This window comes from Phalaenopsis equestris, unplaced genomic scaffold (assembly GCF_001263595.1).
Source record: "Phalaenopsis equestris unplaced genomic scaffold, ASM126359v1 Scaffold000251, whole genome shotgun sequence".
NCBI lineage: Eukaryota > Viridiplantae > Streptophyta > Magnoliopsida > Asparagales > Orchidaceae > Phalaenopsis > Phalaenopsis equestris.
Window position 1 is genome coordinate 712,760 of NW_018164693.1, and position 22,726 is coordinate 735,485.

The 22,726-nt window shown below is 33.8% G+C and overlaps 2 protein-coding genes across 6 annotated transcripts in view; one reads left to right on the forward strand and one right to left on the reverse strand.

The window, feature by feature from the left end:
• The first annotated feature begins 1,337 nt into the window (after positions 1-1,337).
• LOC110024315 (2-methyl-6-phytyl-1,4-hydroquinone methyltransferase 1, chloroplastic-like) lies at positions 1,338-8,716 on the forward strand. The gene is given in 5 exon segments (XM_020724206.1): positions 1,338-1,530; positions 1,783-2,066; positions 2,068-2,477; positions 6,937-7,243; positions 8,333-8,716. Coding segments are annotated over 4 exon segments (1,056 nt in total). The 5' UTR covers positions 1,338-1,530; positions 1,783-1,883; the 3' UTR covers positions 8,489-8,716.
• A 7,536-nt stretch (positions 8,717-16,252) lies between these two features.
• LOC110024324 (peptidyl-prolyl cis-trans isomerase CYP63-like) overlaps positions 16,253-22,726 on the reverse strand; it is a 45,332-nt gene continuing 38,858 nt past the window's right edge. For all 5 annotated transcript variants that reach the window (XM_020724225.1, XM_020724226.1, XM_020724224.1 and 2 more), the window contains 4 exons: positions 19,746-19,926; positions 19,317-19,643; positions 19,157-19,234; positions 16,253-16,796 (listed from right to left, as the gene is read on the reverse strand). In XM_020724225.1, the coding sequence (XP_020579884.1) occupies positions 16,439-16,796; positions 19,157-19,234; positions 19,317-19,643; positions 19,746-19,926 (944 nt within the window). In that variant the 3' untranslated portion in view covers positions 16,253-16,438. The remainder of the gene's footprint in view (positions 16,797-19,156; positions 19,235-19,316; positions 19,644-19,745; positions 19,927-22,726) is intronic.

Here is a 22,726-nt window from a genome sequence, read left to right on the forward strand (position 1 = left end):
TCTTCCCTTGCAAGCCTTGATTATGTGGTGTATGAGCACGAACATTTTTAGATTCAACATCATTGAAAGCGTGTTGAGCATTTATCAAGCCATAGATTAGAAGTGAAGCTTCACACATAAAAGAAACCCAAGCTTGAGAAGCTTCGATCAACATAAAGTGCACACGTGAGTTTGTAGTTCAACAAATTAATGAGTTGAAAGACCAGATGTTGGCATTGATTTGGGAGACGCTGGAGCATGTGTCTAGAGTTGGACTTAGAGCCCAGACGGGATTTGAGTTATTTGGATCAATGGTTCATAGAGATATGTTACCAAAAATTATGGCAAGAGGGATATATCATCGACATCGGTGGAGAAGACGACGTGACTATTATTATAATGATGAAGAGTCTACTCCTTTAGCTTGGGAGAGGAGGAGAAAATGAAAAAAAGGAAGAGTTGTTGGAGAATTCTTTTTCATTGAAGATCGTGGAAGTTGTAGTACCAAAAAGATTTATGATTTCGTCATTGAAATTCTACAAGGAAGGTTTTATCCTGTCAACCACATATTGTCATTCGAGTCGAAGCTATGTAATATATTTTTTTGACTTTGAAAGAATCGTCCCTTTATTGTTTCAACAATTTATCCACAGGAGCTATCACTATTTATGGGGAGTTCAAACACACCTTTATTACATTCACTTGTGCACAAAATTCACAAAAGAATTCTCAAGCTTACTTGAAAATTCGTTAAGAGCCCTGGAGTGCCTGAGGAGCTTCATCACCATATTTCATCACAAAATGTTGGAGGTAAGAGATTTGGAGTCGTCCATCACTAATGTCGCCTCTTGTCTGCTACTGACCGCTTGCTGTCATAACTCGCTATTATCTCTACCAACTCTATCACTGTCTGCAAGCCGGTTATCAATCTCATATTTTATACTATTTTATTTTCCTTCAAATTCAAAATAAGAAAAAATGAAGTCATGCATTTATCTTTTACTAAATCAAACACAGCTTCAAAGCATCTCAAGACATATGTAAATAAATATCCAAATTAAATGTTATTTAAATTGAAAATTTTCTCTCGATTTAAAAAATGAAAAATTCGACAAAAACAAAAAAAAAATCAATTTTTTTGAGTTTAAATTAAATTTGTTAAGAAATTGATTTAATAAACCAGTCAATTAATTTATTCAAATTGAGCCCCTTTATTAATATTTTAATTTTTTATTAAATCAAAATTAAACTAAATAAATTTGATTCGTTTACATGTCATTTGGTTCATTGGAATCCATAAATAATTTAATTTAATTTGTTTAATTTAATAAATCTAAGCCAAATCCCATCAATGCACACTCACTTCAGTGCCAAAGGGCGATACTCGGGCGACCATCCACATGATATCTCCCTCGTTCTCTGCTGCCAACTTGTGGCCTCGTGCTCTTCATCGAAATCGGCATTAGTTTTGCTTTATTTCTCATCCCGTCTCCTCACCCTCTTGCTCTTCGTCCCAGCTTGCCTGCGAGATTGCGTCCGTAAAAGATATAGGTAACTTTTCGGCTGATCTTTTTCTTACGGTTATGAGCATTTTAAGTAGAGGCTTGAACTATATTTCACATGGGAGTGGCCATCTTCCTACCCCGTCAAGCGGCAGAGAGCTATTGCAATTTATTTTTTATAAAATAAAAGCAACTTTTGGCGTATGATTCCCACCCACCGTTTCATCCACTTGTGTTCTACTCTGACAAAAAAAACTGATTTTGTCTTTTTGTTTTGCTTTTTCCCCCGTGTAATTCACAGGAAACCAGCGCTTTGTGGTTAAATCGGGGCTTCGGGGTTGCTTGAGGAAGAAAGTTTCAAAATTTTTTTTTATTTTGGTTCTTTCAATTCCCCGTTATCTTATGGCTTCTTACAAGCTCAGTGGGGCTGAGAGCCTCTCATTCCTCCAAGCGAAATCCCCAAAAGGATTAGGTTTTGTTGCGTCTTCAATTCATGGCAACACCAATCTAAAATTAGGGTTTGTTTCTTTCGATGGAAGGAGAAGGGGGAACATTTCTTCACCCAGATGCAGCGTCTCCTCTTCCCGACCATCCACCCAGATGCGGCGTCTCCTCTTCCCGACCATCCTTCCAACCTAGGTTTATACAGCATAAAAAAGAGGCATTTTGGTTTTATAGGTTTCTCTCCATAGTCTATGATCACGTCATAAACCCTGGGCATTGGACTGAAGACATGAGGGATGAGGCCCTTGAGCCTGCGGATCTCTATGATTCCAGGATGAAGGTTGTGGATGTTGGAGGAGGAACTGGATTTACTACACTGGGAATTATTAAGCATATAAATCCAAACAATGTCACCATTCTTGAACAGTCGCCACACCAGCTTGCTAAGGCTAGGCAAAAGGAAGCTTTGAAAGAGTGCACCATCATTGAAGGCGATGAAGAGGACTTGCCATTCCCGACGGACTCTGTTGATCGATACGTTTCTGCTGGAAGGTGAGATTTAAAATGCTAAATTTGAATTGCATGACAGTTTATGATCTATATTTCTGGTTTATGGATTTTTCTTTTCTATGTTGTTCTGATTAATAGCATTTTTTTTCATGAGATATATTCATTTGGTCACATGAACATACATGATTAGCATTCGGTAATGGAGGGAAGGAAAACGGGCATAAATCTAATCTTTTATAATGAAGATATTGAAAATTTGTTTGATGGTCTATCATTGAACTCTTTTTTTTTTTTTAATTGAAGATTAGAATATTTTTCTACTTAAATTTTCAATATTGTTTGTTGCACATGAGCTATAAAAGAATTATGTTCAGGTTTAGTTCTTTGGGTTACTTTTTGATATAGTTATTATCATTAGCTTTATTTCAACTGTTAGATGTCTACTTTGCAATCCCTCCATTCATCCTTGTTGAGTGCAACATGTTATATTAGATTTAATTTTCAATATTTATATTTATATTTTTGATTTGGTTGTCATTTGTGTACCTTTTTTTTTCAAATCTTCTGACTATAAATGTCTTTCCACATTATTAGAGAATTGTTTGGTGCGCAATGTATATTATTATTTCTTTAAAATTGTCATTTCTCATGGTGTATTTTGCAATTTTTGATGTAAATTATTGTCTTAATTTCTCATTTCTGCCACATTTATTTTTCTATGATTGATTTTTTTTGTTACCAATAGTCAATATGTAGCACAACCAATTAAATTTAACAAAACACTAACAGCCCTTCTTTTTCTTAAGGATTTTCTCTATTGCTCTACTTACAATTAACATACGTCAAGGTATCTTTGTTTTAAATATTTTGTAATCATTTTTTAGCCAATAAAAAAAATCATAAGATTAATAATGATCATTGATATAATTTTACCATAGTCAAAGGTTTAAAAGGTGTAATTTGGAACAAAAGATATTTTGCCTTAGCGGGGCGAACCATACATCTCGAGGTGGAAAATAATTAAATAACTCATAAAATCAAGAAAAAAATTGTAATTAGGGCATAGAACATTGATATGTTTACTTAATTCTTCGTCAAAAAGACAATTAAAAAAAATCAAATAATAAGATAAAGAAAAAATTATATACATTCTACATAATTTCTGTGTTTTTACATTTACACATCTAACACCTAAAGTTAGATATTTACATTTATGAAATTTTATTGTCATAAATCTATACATGAAAATGTGTATTCACTTTTAAAAATGTAGCGATATTGATAATTTTAATGCGATATTAAAGTTTGAAGTATTATGGATGTAAATTTGAATATTTAGGTGTTATATATGTAGATACATAAGAATTATGTGGTTTGTATGTAAATTCTTCTAAGAAAAAAAATGCAGATATCAATCTTAAGCAACATTGTACAACAACAATGACAACAACAAAACCTTTATCCTAGTAAGTGTGATCGGCTACATGAATTCTTTTTTCTCCACTGCATCCTATTTAGTGTCATATTTTCATTTGATTCTAATAAATTAAAACCATTTTTTATACAATATGCCCAAGTCATCCCAGCCTTCCTTAACATAAGTCAAATCTAAAACATCTACTCTTCTAATCGGATCATCATATGGTCGACGTTAAATGTGACCAAACCATCTAAAATGACTCCCTCTAATTTTGTCCGTCACTGGAGCTACACCAACCTTATCACGGATATATTCATTTCGCATTTTCTCTCTAAGTGTAAAGCCACTCAACCACCTAATCATTCTCATCTCGGCAACAATTAACTTAGTTTTATGTTTCTCTTTTAAAGGTCAACATTCAACGCCATAAAGCATTGCAAGTCTGACCACTATCTTATAAAATTTTTCTTTCAGTCTAAGCAGTACTTTTATTTTTCACAATAGGCCCGAATCATTCCTCCACTTCAACCATCCAACTTGAATTCTACTAATAACATCCTCATCTATATCACCATCACTTTGAACAATAGGCTCGAGATATCTAGAGCGTTCACACCCACACCTTTTAATAATTTGATCACCCATAGTTACATTTTTGTCACTAGAGCTACTACTATTAAAATTGCATTCCATGTATTCAGTTTTAATTCTACTCAAACGAAGATCTTTAGACTCCATAGTAGACCTTCTTAATTCAATTTTTTCCTGAGTTTTTTCTCTCGTCTTATCCACGAGAAGGATATCATTAGCAAAAAGCATACACCAAGGTACATCCTCCTGTAAGTGTCTAGTAAGACCATCCATAACCCATCCAAAAAGATATAGGCTTAAAGTCGATCTCTGATGTAAACCAACAGAAATTCTGATGTAAACCAACAGAAAACCAACAGAAATAGGAAAATATTTGGTCAATCCTCCTTCTGTTTGAACACAAGTAACAGTTCTTGCATACATATATTTAATGACTCGAATATAAGTCATATCATCACCTTTCTCCTCAAGAACTTTCCAAAGAATATCTCTTGGAACTTTATCATAAGTTTTTTCTAAATGAATACAAATCATATGTGGATTCTTCTTATTATCTCTGAAGTTCTCCATCACACCTCTCAATAAATATATAGCTTCCATCATAGACCTGCCCAACATGAATCCAAATTGATTATGAGAAATCTTTGTATGTGTATTAACTTATGTTCAACTACCCTCTCTCATAATTGTAAAGTATGACACATCAACTTAATTCCTCTATAATTGGCACATTCTTGTGCATTCTCTTTATTCTTAAAAATGGGGACCAAAATACTCTTCCTCCACTCTTCAGGCATCTTATTAGTTTTTAAAATAATATTAAAGAGTTTAGCAAGCCAAGAAACTCCCAAATTTCCTTAATATTTCCACAATTCAAATTGGGATATCATCAGGTCCTACAGACTTGTCACCCTTTGTTTTCTTGTAAGCATCCTCAACTTCTTTTTTACTAATGCGGCGGTAAAAATGAAATATTTTATTATTATTAACGATATTAAGATCACTAAGGTCGATCGTATTTTCTGAAACTTCTGGAACACCACCTTTTTTGTTTTCATGTTTCATATCAAAATAACTCACCCATCTATTTTGAATATCTATCTCTAAGAACACCACCTTTTTTGTTTTCATGTTTCATATCAAAATAACTCACCCATCTATTTTGAATATCTATTTCTAAGAACACAACCTTTTTTATTTTCATCTTTCATACACTAGAGTTAAATAATTATTTTTCTTTTCTCTTTGTTTGATTAGTTTATACGTATATTTTTCACCCTCTTTAGTATCTAATGTATTATAAAGATCGCTAAAAATAGAATTTTTAGTATCACATATTATTCTTTTAGACTCCCTACGGGCCGTTTGATATTTTTCTCAATTCTCTAAGCTTTTACATTTAAACCAATTTTTGTAACAAACTTTCTTATATTGTATCTTTTCTTTACACATTATTTCACCACCAACTATTATCATTTATAAAAAATTTTTCTTTTGATTTTTCAAGTACAAATTTTGCCATTTGTTTAATAGTTTTTTATTTTACTTTATCGCACATAATTTGTATCTTCATAAACATCCCAAATTTTGAAGTATTTAATCTTAAGTAACATTTTATTCTCATAAAATAAAAAATTAAGAAGGCTTTCCCTAAACAATGAGGCTCCCCATTGGCACCCAGAAGTCTCTCATTTCTGCTCTTGCTTTGAAAGACATGCTGATAAACTCTTGCTCAACCAGGACTCTAGCTTGTCCAATCTCTCTTGGCCGTATGAAGACGAGATACTGGACTTAAACGTAGAGTTAAATGGGGGCGGCTGACCTGACAAAATATATTTTCAATTTAAATATATATAAATATAAAATAATGCATAATTCTCGTATGTATATTTGTCTATCACTTATACTTTGATATTCATGTGTAAGATATTCAAACTTTTAACTCAGATAAAAAATATCACTTTTCTTATATTTTTAAAGGTGAAATATGCCTTCTCATGTCATGTATTGGTAAAATATTATAAACTATAATATCAAATTTTAGGTGTTATATAAATACATAAGAATTGCTTGGTTTGTATGTAAATTTTCCTAAGGTACATTTGATATAATATAAGATAAATTTGATAAATGATGCAGTGATGTAATTTTTTTCTTACATTAACCCATTGAGGCGCATACAACGAGGCATATGCCTCGGTCAAAGGCAGAAGTCTCGAGGCGTTTTTTATTTGCATCAGATTGAAGTGTGTGCCTTGATCGCCGCCTTTTTAATAATTGAAGTCTTCATTTGCGACTACTCACCTTCTTCACTAATCGAATATCACAAGATCAACCCTTGTGATACTCAATCATATATTTTTTCTATGATGAAGATAATTAATATGGAACTTTTTCTCCATTTCTTGTTTCCAATTTTACCTTAAAACTGCAAAAAATTTACTACTTTTCTTTCTACGAATGCAAAATTACTTGATTTATTTGCTTCAGCATTGAGTACTGGCCAGATCCACAGCGTGGAATTGTGGAGGCATACCGTGTTCTAAAACTTGGAGGAGTAGCCTGCATAATTGGTCCTGTATACCCAACCTTTTGGCTTTCTCGCTTCTTTGCTGATATGTGGATGCTCTTCCCTAAGGAAGAAGAATATATTGAATGGTTTAAGAAAGCTGGGTTTAAAGATGTGAAGCTTAAAAGAATAGGTCCAAAATGGTATCGTGGTGTGAGACGCCATGGACTCATTATGGGATGCTCTGTCACCGGAGTTAAAAGAGAATCTGGTGAATCTCCGCTCAAGGTATATGTTTTCTGCTATTATTTTCTTTTTGTTTTTGGAAGATTTATACACATACCACTCTATTCTTGTGTATTTACATTTCTAATGTCCAATCTTGAATTTTTACATACATATCACCTTACCTATGCATGAAAAGGTGTATTTCTCTTTTTAGAAGTTAAAATTGTGTTTAGAAGTTTCTCTTTTTAGAAGTTAAAATTGTGGTATTTTTTATGTGATATGAAATATTTGGGTGGCACAATGTTAAAAAAACAAAGTTTAGGTGTTAGATATGTAAATACATAGGAATTGAATAATATGTAAGTTGTGGTCCTTGGTTGTGTATCGTTCAATAAATATGCATATTTCAAATGTGTTGAATAAAAAGTTGAATTTAAAGCTTTTATTGTGTTAATTGGCACAAGCGGTTATAAGGATGATGCAATGGATGTGTCTCAAAAGAACGGAGAAATTGATTAACGATTCTATTAGAGAAATATTTGTAGTATATACATTCTCTAAAGTAAAATGAATTGAAGTTGTTGAAAAATTTTTATGCAAAATAGATTCAACACATCATGAACATTAAAACAATTGAAAAACTAATATTCATAAATCCAAAATATAAGGCTAAAACCTTAAATTTGTTATTCTTTATATAAGATGTTCAGTTTGTTGCAGAATTGGTGAAAACAATACAATTTATGAGTTTCGAAATGATACATTAATAGTTTCAATTATCTTTCAGATAAAAACTCTACTTTGTGCTCTGCATTTGATGCTAAATTATTACCAAACAGATTAATTTATGAACTTTTTTTTATTTTTCAGTCATTTTTGGTTTGTGCGCAAGTAATCGCTGTTCAGGAATAGTTTACCTCACAAAAGGTTCTTTTCAATCTTTCTTTCCGTTAAAAAAAAAAAAAAAACTGAAGAGTAATTATTTAATCTTTACATATTTCTGTGCAAACACCTCATTAACAACTTGTTGTAATTATTAGAGGACAGAAATTGGGTTTAATCTACTAAAATACTAAGTCACATTTTACATACTTATTTATTGGCAGCTTTAAGTTTTCTTAATTTAACTAGAAGTCGTGTTAAATGCAGCTTGGTCCTAAGGTTGAGGCTGTGGAGAAATCTGTGAATCCATTTGCCTTTCTGGTTCGTTTCATTTTGGGTTCCATTGCTGCTGCTTACTACGTGCTGGTGCCTGTTTACATGTGGATTAAAGACCAGATAGTTCCAAAGGGAAAGCCAATTTGAATAAGAAGAAGGCCATGATGATGATGTGAAAAAGGTTGGGAGAGAGAGACAGAGAGAGATGATGAACTATATTATCTGGTGTGAAGGATTGCATTAAACTAAAGAACTTTTGGTTGTACTTCTCCTAGCTATGCATTGTTAGATAACATTTGTATTTATAGACTTTCGCGCGCTTTGGATTTTAGCTCCATTTAATGTAATAATCTTTTGATGTTCTAATTTTTGAATTCATATCTATTCTCCTATTATTGAATGAGACATGTTCTCGATATCTTAAACATTTTCTTGCTCATAATAAGGGGAAATTATTGTAATGTTTATGGTTACTTCAAGCAAAATTCTCCTTTTATAAAGCCAATTGTCAAGCATCCATAAAAGTCACATCGCACCAAAACTCCTTTTATAATCTCTTAATTTCATCCCCTTTGCATGGCTAGGATAGTTCAAGTTATTGGATGGTCTTGTGTATTTATAAGTCGTTGCATGATCTTGTGTATAGAGATTTGATTGTTCAAACTTCTCATGGGAACTAAATTGTCACAACTTCAGCCATTGCACTTTATTTGAAGCATGTTATTTGAAAGCCACTTGGACCGTTGATCTTTATAGTTCTTGAAACCACTTTAACAACCATCATCAGCATATGTACAACACTCGTGGAAATTTTCCTATGCCTTCCATATTTTAGATTTCAAATAGCCCCAAAAAATTTTCACTCAACTTTTGCCCTCTATTTCCCTAGTGACCAACGACCAAGCCTAACTTCCCCACCCTCTAGAATGAATTTTCTTACTATTGCTATGAATTTTTGTTTGTAAGAAATTGGTAGCAATTGCTTGAAATTATAATGATGGGTCTAAGATTGATGAGGAGAGTAAATAAAAGTTTTGGTGATTGATTGTGATGAAATTTTAGAGTATATTATGATCTTCTCTTCTCATCTCTCCAAATTTTGCAAAGATCCACCCCAAAAGTGGACGCTACTTTTTAATTAAGGAAAACTTGAAATTAACTCAATTTCAAAATTAAAGAAAACGTCTCTTCTTTTTTTGGTTCTCCATACAACATTGATTCAACTTTAGAATAGAATTTCATCATATATTTACATAGTTCAGATGTTCATATGTTTGAAATATGTTTGAAAACTTACTCGAGCATGCAATCAGCCATATGTTTGAGTCTTGTTCAAAGCAGCTTAGAATAAATTTTAGAAGGAGTTGAACACAATATCAAAAAGGTTTGAACCTCCCTCTTTGATTATCTATCTAGCCCTACATCAAAACTCTTATCAATTATAATTTGCTTGAGTCATATGAAATACAATCATTCAAAAATAAACTAAAAAATACTCGCTCGTCTCCACTAAAATCGATGTTAGGCTAGTTTATTTCATTTTGAACCTCACTATCACAATCAACTTATCCTACTAAATGATGAAATCACAAATAAAAAAATGATGAAATCATTTATGAGAAATATCAAAGCAACTGTTCTTCTTAATTAATAAGGATATAAGTATAAGAATTGCATTTTGATTTGAAATGAACTTTTCAGTGTAACTCTCCAAATAATAAAAAGACGAGCACAATTGTTTAATTATGACAAATTTTCCAAAAAAAATGTAAAAATATGATGAATTTTAGAGAAATAAAATTGCATTGATCCCACCTAGCCAACACATCTAATATCGGTTTCATTCACATATCATTGGGCTAATTTATTGAGAAAGTGGTTGAAAGGCATTCTTTAAAGTAGTCCAATTATTTGTTTTAAAGGAAAATTAAGAAGTGTTGGGTTTGACCACACTCTAGGTTGACTCCAATTGTATTATTCGTTTACAACTCCTTTAATAGTCAAGATTCACATGGATTCAAGTGGCCTATAAGCTTTGAAGATGAAAATTTACGAATTTGTAGCCTCTTGATGTTAAAAAACTAGTTCTCAATTGGTCATGGGACAATGATTGGTTCTGGATTTTTACTTTTTTATTTGTGATTATGATTGTTCACTTTTTGCTATGTTTCTTGGCGCTCTACTTGACATCATTTTTTTGTTCTTTCTTTCTAATCCTTTGCTCTAGCCTTGAATCAATATATGTTTTTTAGTTCTTGCCTCTTTCACTTGGTAGTTATTTTTTAAAAAGACACCATGGTGCAAGACTATTATATTTTTTGGTTGATCTTGTCTATAATGACTATACTTGCTAAACAAAACATTTATCTACCCATCGATTTGGTTATGAAGATTTCAACTTAATAAAGGTGGCAGAGCATGAATGTGGATCAACTTTTATTGAACATTTTTTTATTTTTTTCTGATATTAGCCCCCAAGTTTCTAATTGTTGTTTTTAAGGGTTCTACCATTAATATGCTTGTATTTTGTTAACGGTTTCCTTGTAACCCATGCACGTAATTGCTACTTTATGTTGGGGAATTGGGGTTATGGTCTCATTAATTCAACCAAAAAAAAAAAAAAGGCTCCCTGCCTCCAATCCAAATAAATCTTACACAACATTATTCATGCCCTACAATAAATGGACCCTCCATTTAAAATAAAGTCATGGGTCTTGAGTCAAATTGTTATGAGTTGAGGTTGAAGAAGAGCATTAGAATTCATTACAAAGAATATTGGGTGATTAGCCAAGCTTTTGGAATTGAAGAAATTTAGATCTTTTCAAAAATTTTCCTTTAATTTTATAATCTGTAAGATTCTTTTTTTGCTAATTGATTTTTTTATTAAGCGGTACCCTACTCGAAGGTTGGTTGGTAGCCACCATTATTGTCAACCAATAATCTTTGTGATGATGGATTTAACCAGCACAATCCAAATGGAACCAACCAGATTTGAAAAACCACAGAAACCACTGTGAAACTGACAAATTCTGGAAACCATACATATCAACAACAACAACAACAATGCTTTATCCCACTAAGAGGAGTTGGCTGCATCAATCATCTTTCTCCATTGCATCTATTGTCATATTTTTATTTAAATTAAGATCCTTTTTTAAACAATATGCCTAAGACTTTTTTGACCTGCCTCTGTCTTTCTTAACATAAGTTGAAACATCGATTCCCCTAATCAGATCCTTAGATGGTCGACGTTTAATATGACCAAAATATCTAAGACGACTCTTTCTAATGTTGTTTGTCAATGGAACTACAACACTATCACAAATTTATTAATTTTACAGTTTATCTAAGGTTCTATTTGGGGCAGTTGTTGATTATTTATAATCTGTTAATAAGCAGATTATTTTGATAATCTGCAGATTATCAAAATAAGCTGCTTACTGTTTGTGGTGGCTTATTCAGAATAACTTATTGATAGTTATTGCTCTATAAATGACCTTCCTGCCCCTGTCTAGTAAAACTGTTAGGGGTAGCTTGTTCAGGATGTCTTATTGGTAGTACAGAAGCAAATATTGCATAAGCATAAAATTATCACAGATCAGTTCGAAAATATGACAAACAGTTCTTACATTCTCGTGAGTATCAGAAAAAATAAAAAAAAAAGATAAAGACAAGTACAAGTATAATGAGAAATAATAAAATATTCAATTTCAAACTCTGACTATGTCTGTCCATAGCTGCACTATCAACCTGGGAAAACATCAGATTCTCATCACTGCTGGCAGTGTAACATGTGGGACTGTCAGCTCATTGGAAGAAACTGCAACGAGCTGAAACACCCTTGCGATAACCGTAGAACTGTCTCTCATTGCTATGAGTCTGGCACGACGTGAGTAATGGAGCCGGTAGTCCACAGTAACACAAAACAACTCTGTCTGTCGTTAAAATCCTAGAAGTCATGTTGGTATAATTGCGAAAAAAAATCGAATGTCAGATTTTATCCAAAAAAAATACACATAAAAATTGATCTATAATGTACGAAGAAAAGAAAGACTTGCTGGATTAGCTGTCATATATAGCATCTGTTATAGACTCCCTCTGAGCAGTCATCTCAGTCACACCCTCCGCGTCATGAACTTCAAATTCATTAAGGTCATTCTCATCCTCATGAATTGAAGGCCCGATCATAATTTATGTTGGTTCTTCATAGACATTCAGCTTATCGTTATCAGTCATACTGAAGTCTGTATCTGAATGTGAAGGGTGTCGTCGGATGAAGTTATGAAGTGTCATTGTTGCCACCATAATATGCACCTGCTTCTGAAATGGATATGACGGCATATCACGTAGGATGACCAATTTTTTCTTCCAAACCCCAAACATTCTTTCAATTATCCCACTTAAAGAGGAGTGATGTGACTAGTGTCACTTGCTACCATGAATAGTGTCACTTGTTCGCCCAAAATCAGGAATATGATACTTAGTGTCTAGATATGACTTCAAATAGCCCCTTTGCATGGGGTATCCAGCATAAACCAAATAGTATTTTCCTATTATGGGAAAATCAGGAATATGATACCTAGTGTCTGATACCCATTTCTTCTCATCGTTCTCAAAGAATCTCGGAGTCCCTGTTAGAGATAACTCGTGCAGGAGATCCATAAATATCAGTACAATCATTCGAAATATGTTATTGAACCTAATTAGATGTCTAGAAAGTATCTCACCTACCCATTTATGCCCAACAAAACTGGAGGTCGCTAGGGGTATACGAACACTACTTGATCGATAATACTCCAACAATAATATGACAATAGTTGCGGCCCATGTCATTCTCTTACGATGTTCATGTTGTGGATCCATCCTAAAGGAAGAAAGATGTCGGTTAGTTCATCAATTATTAATCAAGAGAGCGAGCGAGAAATAAACAATGAGAACACTTAGCCAGTTAGAATAAAAAAAATATAGAGCTTTGCTAACATGCATTCAGGAATCAAGTAAAAGTACATTAAAAAAAACATAACTCCAAATAACAGCTGAGCACACAACTTCAAAGAGTACATAATACAACAAAAGAAAACATATAAAAACTCAATCATCCACAATAGCACGTAAATATTTGACTCGCAACTATGGTTCCATCGCCATAAATATTTGTCTACGTGTTGGATTCTCAAGTTTTTTCATACATATTGCATGAAAGCGCTTATCCTCTACTACTTCAGGGATAGTAGACAAAGTTTGAAGACATTTGAAGATAGTGATGTCAGGAAGTGGAGCAGACGGTGGAGCTCCAAAAGCATCCATAAGTCTGTCAAACGAAGTTTTGACAAAATTGTCATTTTCTTTTTTTCTTCTTCCTAGCCTGGGCCTCTTCATCTGTGGCTTGATTCCCCCATCTCCCTATAGTTAACACTGTGTATTTGAATGTCACCGGCTCTAGTGGAAAATCATCGGGTATTCATGCAAACCCCATCTCACTAGGGCAGAATGTATGCTTCTTCGTTGTCACAACCCCCTTGAACATTATGTCAAGTTTATCTTCAAGATCCGCCTCAATTCCGCTCTTCTTGTATTTTTTCGTTGTCGGCATTGTCTATAACATTACAATGAGGAGGGGGTTTAGGGGGATAATTGTTTAAATTGAAAATATTTGTAATTTAAAAAAATAATGACAATTTCACCTCTAATTTGATGGGATTCTTGCCCAACCTCATGGATTCACGTTTCAGCTCCTTCCAAATTTCCCACTTATTCTTCAATTGATCTAATGTATTTTTAAACTTCAGCCTATCATAATCCCGTTTAGTCACTTCTTTAAACCGTTTAGCTATATTCTACCAACATTCCTTACTGAAATATGTGGTTGGTTTATTCCCGATCTCAATCTCGATGATGCAGATGTTGCAGAAAATATTTGTAACTTTCTTATCCCACATCGCTGAGGGACCACCTTCTTCATTTGTTCATTTGTCTTAGTTATGGTGAAACTATATGAAGAATTGCACATTGCATAAAGAAATTCATATAGTAACTCAACATCCATAAGAAAATTATTGAAGAAATAATTGCACAAGCACACAGCTAATTATGGACATCCTAAAGAGCTGTCAATTTGCTAAAAAAAACATATTAGGACACAAAGGAATTATGTGGTTCGATTAAGGATCGACATCCACAGCAAAGCATCAAACATGTTTTATTATGCAATTGTGTAAAGTTACATAGCTATGAATCTCAAGGGAGAACATTACAACATGCAATTCTTCTTCCATTTTCTCCCTTTGGTGCTAATAAAAGTACCACAACTAAAAAATAGAATTAGCTATTAGAGGCTAATTCAATGAAAGAAATATTCATGAAGCTATTAGAGGCTTCATCCTCTTGCTGTACCAAAACGAAATGTTCCAATGTCTTGTCATTTCACATCTGATATAAAAATAGCTGATGCATTCTTCTGATCCGCATATTAACAGCTAGAAAAGTATGAAGCCATATATATGTCATATGAAAGTCTTTCATATAATGCATAAGAAAAACAAACAAGATGAATTTATAAACAACCATGGATCAAGATACAATTACAACTATTTTGTATCCACATTTTGACAGCTATAAAAGTGGCAAGCCTTTCATATAAAATCAGAATTGATATATGTTATTATCCCGCATGTATAAAAAGTACACAAAATAGAATTGATAACCACTTTAGCCTTGTATGGCTTGGCCAGGTGTTGGAGTGAATGCTACTTGTCAAGTTTAGGCATCCCACCAATTTCTTATGTATTGATATATCTACTGCCTAAACTTTCATCTTGCATACAAAGCACTCAAACTGTTAATATCATGTAAAAAACTGTAAATGCAATCAGCGCATTGAATAACAACTTTAGCCTTGTATGGCTAGCCACCAAATTCTTATGTATCGATATATCTAATGCCTAAACTTTCATATTAGCATACAAAGCACTCAAATTTTAAAAGTGATATATGATATTCCATGTAGAGGATTATTCTAACACAATGGTAATTGCTGCAATTTTGTAGAAACCGCACGAGAAGTATACTTGAATTCATGCCACAAGCATTTTGCAAAAACTGCATCCAAATTTCAGATCTAACAAAATTAGAAAATGGTAGAAAACACAAGTGAAACAAAAACTACATCCAAATTTCAGATCTAGCAAAAACCAGATAAGGGTCGAAAGCATCCAAACAAAAACTGCATCTAAATTTCAGATATAGTAAAATCACCCATCCAAAATTTCATTAAAACCAACAATGATGCATCCAAACAAAGATGCAACGAGGCACAAGTGAAGGGCGAAAGCATACCAAGCGAGAAACTAGGGTTTTGTTAGGAGGGCGAGGGAGAGCAGAGGGTCAAATTTTTACCTAATTTGTCTCAACGGTTGCGAGGAAGAGATGGCTGAAGGCGAGGGAGACCTGAGAGGGGCACGGGAGGTTTTTTTCACCCTAACACGCGAACTAAACGCAAGACGCGGAGGGAGCCAAACTTGTGAGAGTTCTCATATTTCCTCCTAATGCCGCGTCAAAGCGACCCGAGAACGTTCATGCAAACGTTCCTTCCAAACACCATTGCGGAGGGAGCCGCAGTTCTTATTTTATCTCTCTTTTAGGAGATAATATTACATCAGGACTCTTAACACAGTTTGCGTTAGGAGTCCAATAGTGGGCCGCCAAGTGTCAAGCGGGCCCCACCATAATACACCGATATTGGCCAGTGTTAAGCATGGTGGGGCCTACTTGACCCGTAGCGTCCTACCATTGGACTCCGACTGCACCTGGAGTCCTAATGTAATTTCCTATTTTAAAGGCCAACATTTTGCACCATAGAGCATTGCACGTCTCACCGTCTCACCACCATTTTATACATTTTATAAAATATTCTTTTAAGTTTAAACGGTACTTTTCTATCACAACAGATTTCAAAATACAAACACATTTATAAGTTGAGCTAAACGTGAAGAATTTAAACTAATTTGCCCCAAATATTTAAAGTTTGGACAAAACAAACACTGAAACCAAATACAGCAAAGATTACAAAATCCAAAGCCTGGGAAGAGACAGACTGATTCAGGTTTCTCCATCACCATAGGAAACCAGACCTTTGTTTCCAGCTGGGCTGCTGGACCTGGAGCTGCCTGGACAAGTTATTTTTTTGCTCTTGAATTTGTCAGGAGACCTGGAGCGACTGTTTGATCTGGATTTTGCTCTCCGGTGAGGAGGAGGAGCAGGAGGGCTGGTCCTCCTTGGACCAAGACGAGATCGAAGCATATCACTAACAGTTGGACGATGCCTGTTTGCTGGACTTCTACTTCGGCTTCTACTTCGACTTCGATTTCTCCTTGGACTAGAACTCCGGCCCCGATTTTGGCTCTGAAACCTGGGACTACGAGAATTGCTCCTGCTTCGCATTCTCCGTCCATGATATCTGCTAAAAGAATGAATATTAAGAACCCCACGGTTGCTAAAACGTTGTCTATTGATGAAAGATGAAAGATTTGATGAAAATTATTGCATAACACAATTATGTGATGAAAAATTATTGCAAACTTTCACGAGTCATGCGTTATTGCAGACATAATAATGGCGTTTTCATTATTTATTTCTTTCTTAGTTTACATGTAGTACTGAGTGTCTTTATTTTAATTGTCCTTCAATTTTTTATTTTATAAGGTATTCAATTATGATAGAGGTTTAAGTTACATTTGAAAAAAAAATATGTTATTTGCATGGCTTTCTTTCCTTCTTTTAGGCTATGTAATCCTTCTCTCCTCTTACATACTTACTTCCTTCGTCCAACTTTAAGGCTTTCACGAATCTTCAGTGGTCATTTTGCATCAATACTTCCAGGAGCTAACCTAATTTTATGCAAGTTCTTCTGCACAACTTCTCGTCTATGCTACATTTTATATAACAAATTTCCAAACAAATCCTTATACGTCAGTTAAAATACATTCCCACATCCTACCTTAGTACCTTGCATATGCACAAGTTGCAGAAGTCTATTTTTTTTATTTATCTTCAATAAGCCCCGAACACAAAATCATTCCTTTATAATTATTTACCACTATTAATCCTAAGTTTAGCACAAATCCTGGTAAGATGTGCATAAGTGTGAAGAATAGCCCCACATCAAACATGCAATGAGAGTTGAAACTTCTGATTACAATATTGATCATTAAAAATTAGCTTAAAATTTTAACTTGATGACGTCCATTCATAAGCGTATTGACCACAACTCAGGCCAGCAGTAATCTATTATAGCAAGTTTTATCAAAGCAAGATGTTTTGAGAAAGGTCAGACAATGTTTTCCATTTAATGGGAAGTAATGGTTGATGTGAAGGAACCTTCGAGCCAGGTGGAGATTGCTAGCAAGCGCAAAAGTAAAGAATATTCCCACATACAAATGGAAGAAGAGTTGAAACTCTAAAAAAACTAGCAGTTACCCTTGTTCATCAACCTAAGCTTTTAAGTTGATAAAAATTCATCTACTCGTTTTATGCACAACTTAGACACATAAGTTGATCCACGCTCCATGGCACAACAATTTCACATTGTCATTTTAAACAAATTCAATTTGGTAGTAAATGATTTGCTAAGCATTCATATCCATATTTTCTCATCAAACGGTACTCTTAAGGCATTTTTTCATTAAAAAGCCTAACTTTAACTCCAAAATTTGTCCTCAATTAAATCATCAATCTTCATTTAAGCAATCAAAATATCACACCGTAGCATCACTTCATCTTCAAAAACTATTAACTAATAATATACAAATTTCACACTCCCTAAAACATTAAATCTGTCTTTTCTGCCATTCTTCAAAACCATATGCTCGTCAACTTTTTGCATTTTCTAGCTCCGCCAAATCTTAAGCTTAAGACAGCACATTTCCAATCACTCACAAGACTATTATGATAATTTCTTGATGCTACCGGTACTGTCTATTTAAAACTAAATCAAATTTGATTAGAGAAGTTTAAAATTTTCTTTCTGAACATCATATAAAATAACTTCTCATGTGCTTAATTCCACCATCTTCAGTTTTTTCTTTATTGCATTCTCCATACTTCTACTGAAGTGAATCCATATTTATTATGTTCAATTATATGATCAAACTTTCTACTAGCATCATTGTTTAATTTTTGAAAATGAGTTAAGCGAAGTCATTGTTTATTAAAAACTGTCGACTATTACAAAATTATATATTTTGACAATCAAATATACCTTCACAAATTAGATTTATATCCCTCAACTCCATACCCTTCATACATCAACTCATAACATTTCCTACTAAAACATGAATAATATTTTTCACCTGCCACTAATATTTTCATTTGCTCCTCAAATGTATGAGGCAGCATTCAAACAATTTCTTCAAATTTTATTTTTTTAAATAATTTTTTTTTAATAAATCACGACTAAAAGAACTAACCACAATCATAGCATCCTCATCAATAATGCATTTGTTATCAATCAGCCAATCACCCTCAAATAGTTCATTCATTAACAATTTTAACTTTCAATCCTTTACACACTTCAATCTCTATATTTCTATCATTAGCGATCCCAGAGAACTAAATTGTATGCTTTTCCAACGCAAGGGCATAAAAAAAATAGCCCTAAACATAGGTATAAACCAAACAATAAATAATCACAACCACTTTTTAAGGGTAGTTTTGCCAAGTGGAGTCTAAAAAATAGATCCCCAAAAATACAACTTAAAATTCAAACCATAACAAATTGATTATACTTAGTGCCAAGAGCTAAAAGAAAAAAGACATCACCTGTAGGGACTCCTGCTTGGAGATCTTCGTGAACGTCTCAAAGGAGACCTCTCCTGATAATTCCTGAGCCTTCCATTCCTGTGGAGAGCTCGAGTAAATTTCATATTTCTAATCCTTTCAAAATGTAATCGCTCTAGGTTTCTTCATAAATAACACTTACCTCTCTAAATCTCTTCCCAGATCATTCCTTCCCCTATAATAAGGACGAGCAGGAGAGGGTGCTGGTGAGGGTGTCCTATACCGACGCACAAATGAATATTCTTTAGTAAATCCTCGTCCCTTCCTTACACGTTGTTGACCACCATCTAGAGAAACTTCTTTTGTAATATTTAGTGTTTCAAGGGGAGCAGGCTCTGAGGCTTTAGTTGACCGCTGATCTTGCCTGCCGAACTCTTTTACTGGGCTTCTGGCAGAAGCATTCACCGGTAAGCTGCTATTTGGGCCACTCCTAGGACTAGGATCACCTCCAGAATTCTTATTCAGTCCCCTTTACACCAAAGAACATGCAAAGGTTATCAAATACGTGGCAGATGAAATGCACAAGCCAATTACAAAAATTATAGAAAGAGCAATTCTTAAAAGTCAAAACCAGGATTCAGTTGATTTCTCATCAGACAAGTGACGCTGATCCATGGTTCTCCCAACTTTGGTATTCACATCATTATTTTGTCTGGCTTCCCCATTTTCTTGAAGTTCACCCTTCTCTTGAGAAATATTTTCTTTAGAAGACAACTTCTCAGAAAATGCTTTCCCTTCGACAGCTGATTTCACTGAGACACGAAACTAAGATTTGTACTCATCTCCAACAAACAATTCAAACAATCTAAACAGAATTATTACTTGAAGAATAAGTATATAAAATTTCATACATTAAAGGACATGCAAGATGAAAAATAACACAGGACAGAAAAACAAGCAGTCTAGCTAAACGCATGCCAGGCAAGCAGGAGGGAGTCAAACTGCTCATCTTCTTTCAATAAGATAGCATTTTCATCAATTACAAATACACTTTTAACCAACATCTTCGGAATATTAAAAAAAACACGAACAAAATTGTGAAAATTTTAAATGAAGCTGGCTCAATGTCCATACTTAAAAGAGAGCATTCATGAGTAATATATTGAAGTATATTCTAAGAAAAATTATATCCTTCTACACTTGGGTTAAACAGGTACAAATTCAAATAACATTATAAACTATGTGCGGGACGAATAAAATCTCATTAATTTGATGACAACGGTCTTTTCATAATTAATAAAGCCTTAGCATTTAGATGGGCAAGAAAAATGTACGTGCATAATTTAAAAAATAAATAAATAAATGAACTGGAACAAAACCAAGAGAAAAGAAGTTTTACTTGGAATACCATATGATGAAAGAAAAAAGTAATAATAATATACATATATATGGTAAAAATAATTTTAAAAATAAAATAAAGCAAACACGAGTAAAAAAGAACAATAGTTAAATAATCATAGGTAGCGGCCCAATGATTAAAATGAAATGGGTACAAAATATATCAACCCGGTCTGCTAGTCTCCTAAGTAACAAGAAAGTCATTACTAAAAACTGGACATGATTTTTTTATTGCACATCATCTTAAAATTGCTTTAAGACAAATACATTAACAACATGATATCCTTGCAATGCTCATCATGCATTGGATTTTTTATAAGAAAGTAAAATACTTTGTCCAAGTGCTTGGAATAAAGAAGTTCTAGTAGAAGATGCTTCAAAAGAGATGTGCAAAGAATTAACAGCTAATGATGAATCAGGATAACTTCCACCAAAGTAGAGCAAATGAGTAATCTTAAAAGCTAACGTAAACAAAGTAGCTGCTAAAAAGACACAGAAGATTGACATGGTATCCAGTTAACAAACATCATAACCCGAAAACTAGGATGATATCGCACAAAAAACTCATACCTCAAAAGATTCTAGGGCAATAGAATAAACTAACATTTGCAGTCAAAAGTCTGAAAGAACTTAAATTTCAAGATCATCAGAAGTTACACAGCTGAAAAAGAATGACAGTAACAAGATAGCCCTATGTTGGCGTACAAAAATAATATCAATAATACTGCCACAAAATACATCAACAAAATAGCTAAAATTGTTATTGATGGGTATAAATGACTAAGCCAAGGTCTTGTAAATCACTTTAAATAATCTTTTTTTTTTTTTGTTAAAGGCAAATGTTACATCAATATTTAGATAAAAAATTCCTTAGTAGAGATTTCTATGAACAAAATAGTTTAGCCCAGCCAGCCCAAGCTAAATAGGCCAACCAAATTTTGTTAATAGTGCCTAAGGCACGTCATTTTCTCTGTGTGGATAAGGTCCAGCCAGCCCAAGCTAAATAGGCCAATCAAATTTTGATAATATTGTCCAAGGCACGTCAACTTCTCTATGTGGATTAGCCCAACCACTAAAACAACCTCCTATGTCGGAATTAAAACAACCATTCACAAAATCATCGACTCATCTACCTCATTCACAGTTACAAGTGTCATGCAGCAAACCAGTCACGACTGCTCCACCTTGTTCATAAAGCTCCCTCAGAGTTCATAGGAGATCAATTGGTCGTTGTTAGAGCTCCCAGGAAATCAATTGGACACGGTTGTGTTATGCTTCCATCACAAGTGAATCTCATCATCTCACACTCCAGCACCCCCCTCATCCCTCTCAAATTATCAAACCTTCTCAAATTATCCAACCTTTTAGCATGCAATGCCACATAGTTGGCACGTTCCAAGCCCACAACACATTTCGATGGCAAGTCTATCCAAGCATGCAGCCACCTTCACTGCCACTCAAGAAAGCCAAAAATTTTGAGAATCGCTACACCCCTTAGCACTAGCCTGGCTAGCTTTCTGACTTGGCCAAAGCTTGATGTGCCGTGTTCTCAAGCCCTACTCCCACAAAACAATTTTTAAAAACGTGTAACCAGGAACTAAGGCATTTTGACCAAGCAAAGAAAGATGTAAAGCTCAAATGACATAAAAATCTCGGAAAATTCAAAATAATCATAAATAAAACATAGATCATCAACATATTTATTCAGTTTAGTATTATAAGGACACAAATCACAAATGACATTTTTAAATAGTGATATAAAATGAAGTTTGAAATGAGATTGAGAGTAAATATTCACTTAAAATTTGTGTGGACATCAACTTAAGCAAAGGAAAAGATAGGCCCAGCCTTGCAGTGTAGTTTCTATCAACTTATTCGATGGTTTAGTAGGCTTTGTTGACCGCTAACCGAGTTGGCCAACAAAAGGGTCACGTGTGCACATGTGATATCCCATTAGGACACATCAACAAGCGAATTACACGGCTATTCAAACTACCAGCAAGTGATTGTACCCATCAGCAGTACATGTCAAAGCAACAAACTACCTCATTAAAAATTGTCACGTGACACTCCAGCTCTATCACATTACCATTTCAAAAAAAATCAAATTTGCACTATAACCAAAGGAACTTTAAGGAATTATACTTAAACTTAAACGTAATTGTATATTTTGAATATATCCTTGAGTTTATTTCAAATTAAGTAAAAAAGTAT